General features: G+C 43.9%; 1 protein-coding gene across 1 annotated transcript; it reads right to left on the bottom strand.

The window, feature by feature from the left end:
- Positions 1-1,829: 1,829 nt before the first annotated feature.
- On the bottom strand, positions 1,830-4,143 carry LOC147890601 (endonuclease 4-like). The gene is made up of 9 exons (XM_087390584.1): positions 3,843-4,143; positions 3,551-3,731; positions 3,328-3,432; positions 3,127-3,182; positions 2,934-3,017; positions 2,731-2,823; positions 2,543-2,607; positions 2,228-2,301; positions 1,830-2,125 (listed from the first exon to the last, which is right to left on the bottom strand). Exons 1-9 carry the CDS (start codon positions 3,987-3,989, stop codon positions 2,010-2,012), a joined length of 921 nt encoding a protein of 306 aa, XP_087246710.1. The 5' UTR covers positions 3,990-4,143; the 3' UTR covers positions 1,830-2,009.
- Positions 4,144-4,545: the final 402 nt, after the last annotated feature.

Below are 4,545 nucleotides of genomic sequence, written 5' to 3'. Positions count from 1 at the left end.
GTAGTTGATGATAACATGTGAATCGTTGCTCCATGTTTGTCTAACTCGGGGGCTAACATCTCGCCTCGGCTACCCTTGGCCATGGCCTCACGGACTAGTAGGGATTAGCCAACTGCTCGAATGCAAAGGGTCAGGGTTGAAACCATGTAGTCATTGATGATAATGCCTTCGGCATCGAGGAGGTCACGGATGGATTGGTTGTTGAGAAAGACCAGCCTTGTCTATGGTAGAAGCACAGGGAGGGGAATGTGGTGGCTTGGCTTCAAAACGGTGCCCATTGGGTGGCCAAGGATAAATTTTGTTGATATCCACGGGAAGCCACTCAAGGTTGGTGAGCCACTCTATTGTCTAGGCTTCCACTCTACTAGGTCTTTGGATGGCTCATTGATGGCCAATATTGTCACAAAATGTTTCATATAGTGCTGGACCTGGATGAGCAATTCCTATCAATTCATGCCGGGATACTTACATAGATCTCGTATATTATCACAGATTGTTTTGGATTTGCCATAAATTGTTCTAGTGAACTTACTGCATAACAAATATTTGGCCGTGTGATAGTCAGATATATAAGAGATCCAATGACTACCTATAGTCAATGACCCATACATTCATGAGCTCCTATGTACAAGAGTACATACTGCCCTTGTTTTACTAACAAGTGTAAGAACCTCTTCATATTTGATTTATGTGAAGGCATATGGGATGCATGTGATCATATACTTGAAGTCAACTTGCTTGAAGCTACTCATTTGGTAGCATACCTCATTAAGAGAGAAGATATGAAGAAGAAGGATGCAAGAAAGATCAAAGGGCAAAGGAGTTACAAAAAGAGCTATATCAAGAACCTCTCCAATGACAATGTACCTCACACTATGGTAGCTTGGAAGAGAAGGCGGAAAATAACAAGATATTTCATCAAGGGGGGATTGTTCCCCATATCAAAAATTTAGGATCAACATACTAGGGTACTCTGCCCTTGCTATTGTGTGTGTCAAATAATGGTATTTTACCATGGATAGTCCATCCTCAAATAATGGTACTCTGCCATGGATAGTCTATCCTCAAATGATTGTTAGTCTTATATTTCCTTGTCAGACCTATGGGAATTTCCCATACATAGTCATTGTCCAATCCTCCAGTTGTAAACCAAGAGTCCTAGGAGTGAGTCACAGGTTGGGGCCATGTGTGTTGCCACATGATGGTAGGCAAGCCATGGAACATCCCATGTACTACTGCTGAGGGATGAGGTCATCAATTTGTGGGGGGGAATGAAGGACAAATTGATGTAATGGGGTGTACTAATTTAAACAAGGGGAAAAAGATGAACAGCATTCATTAGACCTTACTAATTTGAACAAGGGGAAAAAAATGAATAGCATTCATTAGAACTGAGGGATGAGGTCATCAATTTGTGGGGGGGAATGAAGGACAAATTGATGTAATGGGGTGTACTAATTTAAACAAGGGGAAAAAGATGAACAGCATTCATTAGACCTTACTAATTTGAACAAGGGGAAAAAAATGAATAGCATTCATTAGAACTGGCCTTTAGACGTCATAAACATTTAAAGGAAGCCCCTCCTTTAGTATTCCGCCTCCTGGATGGACGAAATCAAATCCTACAAAATTATTTGAGCTTTCAAATGACAGGTCACTAAGACCTTCCCTAAAGGGCAGGCCAAAAATGGTTGTGTGTGAACACTATTCAGGATTGAGACAGGAAAGCCAGCCCAACGATTTTTACATTGTGCATCGATTGGGGAGCAGCCAGTCAAACTAGACATTCTTGCAACGAGATTTTAAATATATATATCAGCCCCACATGCCAGTATATATGGCCAGAAATTTCTGCGGTTATGACTAGGAATATGCCAGCGGTAGAGCTTGATTGCAGGGGGCATGTGCATCATCGTTTCCAGGACGCCCGGGGTAGAATTCCACGGAAAGGTTAAACATAAACGATGAAAGTGTTGAAATTCACTGCCACCATTAAAGGATGTAACCGATCATTCGGAAAGCACTTGCTTTCCGTCAAAAATGCGGTTGAGAATGGCAGCAAGCCTCACGGCTCCTTGGGAAAGTCGTTGGCTAACAATCGGCAGTCGTGACAAGAAATAGTCATCTACAAACACCACACGATGCATAGTTATAAGCAATACAACATCATACAGTCAAGCAACAGCATCCTGAGCGCAATACAACATCATATGGCAAAAACCATTACCTTCTAGCACTGCCCCTTGAGATGCATCTTTGTATGCCCATTTGCAGGCCAACTTTATACCTTCTCTTGCGTATCTGCATTAAATTTATCACTGTCGGCTACATTCTGTCGTTCACACATCACTCAAACTGATTGTCTAACGCAGTATACGTTAAATTGGCAACTTCTAGGACTATGTACTCCCTCACATTGAAAATTAACGAAGTAGTATACGTTAAATTGGCAACTTCTAGGAGTATAATTTGTGTACTCATCGGAAGGAAAACAAGAAATAATGACTTCATGAAAGAGATTAGAGCAGGTAAGACATATTACACATCCGGACACGCGATTTCACCCGCATGACAACTTCCCCACTTTGAAGCCTCCTCCCAATTTTCCTGTCGATCATCATTTATGAAAAATCTTAACACAATTGAACCTTGTAATTTGCCTACGCTTAACACAAAATCTTGTATTGTCCAACTCACGACAAAACTGTCCAAGTTCAGAAGGCTACTTACGGTGATATTTGTGCTGAGGGCATCTACAAAGCCTTGAAGGTCTGAATCGTAAAACCTATCCCTGGCGGTGTCGATTATACTACTATCCCATACCTGAAATTTCATACAAAGTTACAATATGAACCTCACGCAAAATGAACGGTGTGCCGTATGTGAAGATGTGACTAATTCAAAGAGCTAGCCGGATGAAATGAGGATATTACATGATGCAAGTTAACCTTCCGACGGTACCAATGCAATATGATACTGTTTCCTCCTTCGTCTCCCGTATATCCCACGTGTAGTGGCTGCGGCCAGAAACAACACCATTAGTGGTTTTGATGCCTGGCACAGATGGATTCGGTAAAGGCTGGATTAAGGCAGCATGCCAGTGAAGAACGCGGACGTCGCTCGAACCTGGTGAATATCTCCAACAATGTGCGAAAGAAAGAGCAGTGCGACTGTCAAGTTGTCTGCTCGAAGCAAAAGTTTTGTCGTCAGATTTGTCTAGAACAGTGAGTGGAGAGGAAATGCGAAGGGCTCAAAAAGAAATAAGGCGAGGACATGCTTCTATTAGTTGAATTGCAGGGGGCTTTCGAGAGCTAGCTGAGGCGTTACATTGTGAAGATTGATCGGATCCGTAAGTCGCCAATTGAGATGTGAAATTGTTGACGCCGCCTGCAGAGCACATGTCTGGAGTTCCATGTTTATCGTGGCAGTCGCCTGTCCATACAAAAGCATGTCACGGCTACGAGCTACGATAATAGAATGGTATATTAGATACCGAAGAGGAGGAACGTAGGACATAGGACGGAAACGATGAGAAATCCAAAGGAATTACGGTTGTAGTTGTAGGTGCACTGGAAGTCTGGTGTGTCGATGAAATGCAATCCGCTGCTCCAGTAGAATAATCGAGTGCGTCGAACTTGATCAGGCCACGCGCACACATTCGCAAGGCTACCTTCGGCGTATGCCGGAATGAGATCCTTGACTGCAGCTGCAGTGGCGTCGCTGAAAAGAGACTGACCAAAAAGCAGGAACCGTTGTTATTTAGTGGCAAGAATCTAAGTGGATCTTTCTAGCATAGCATCATCGACCTAGGGCTAGTCCCACGAGATTATTCTTTGGCATACCTCGGCAAGCAAGCAGGTGATGTAGTGGCCTTCGCTACCCCAGGCAAGGGCTGGAGAAATCGAGCAGGAAAGGAGAGACAAGAAGAGCAAAACGGAGATGAGATGAGGTGGAGAAGCTGCAAGCGAGCGATTACCCATAGCTGGCATCGATCAGAAGGTAAGGATTGGAATTCTCTCGGCGTGATTACGTGAGAAATGTGGAGCTTTGATTGCAAACGTGCTAGATATTGTGTGAGATCGACGATACGATAAGATCTCGCAAAGATTACAGGCTGAAAGATGATGAGAGATGAGAAAAGTTTTCGAGGGATATGAGATGTTGCTGCTATGAGGAGGGATTGCTGGTGCAGATGATATTAAATAAGAAGCGATGGAGACGATAAGAGCTTCTCCGACAGTGGTGAAGGTGGCGTAAAATAGCCTGTTTACGTGCCGTGTTGAGGTAGATCAAACTCTTAACAAACCAGGTTCATTCAGCTTGTTGCTCACGACGGAGGTCCAAAAAACATCCCGCAAGAAACGCAGCGTCGATCGAGCGATCGTTACGCTTCCCCTCGGTTTCCCGTTCGATCCGCGTTCACGCCATCGCCCATAATTCTATTTGCTGTCGCAGCACGATAAGCTTTCCGTCCCTAATTGGACTGCGCACCGGATTTCCTGCTCTCGTTGCTACGCTGTGAGCACGACGATTTGCAAATGGGCA

This window comes from Dipteris shenzhenensis, chromosome 19 (genome assembly GCF_047967505.1).
Source record: "Dipteris shenzhenensis isolate YYH24624 ecotype China chromosome 19, Dip_SZ_1.0, whole genome shotgun sequence".
NCBI lineage: Eukaryota > Viridiplantae > Streptophyta > Polypodiopsida > Gleicheniales > Dipteridaceae > Dipteris > Dipteris shenzhenensis.
Note: the sequence above shows the minus strand (reverse complement) of the source record. Positions and strands in the feature narration are given on the sequence as shown.

Coding starts and splice junctions, on each gene's coding strand:
- LOC147890601 (XM_087390584.1), bottom strand. CDS start 3,989: ATGCCAGCTATGGGTAATCGCTCGCTTGCAGCTTCTCCACCTCATCTC. Junction 3,433..3,550: donor GTGCACCTACAACTACAACC/GTAATTCCTTTG, acceptor TTGTATGGACAG/GCGACTGCCACGATAAACAT. Junction 3,018..3,126: donor TTGTTGGAGATATTCACCAG/GTTCGAGCGACG, acceptor TTCTGGCCGCAG/CCACTACACGTGGGATATAC.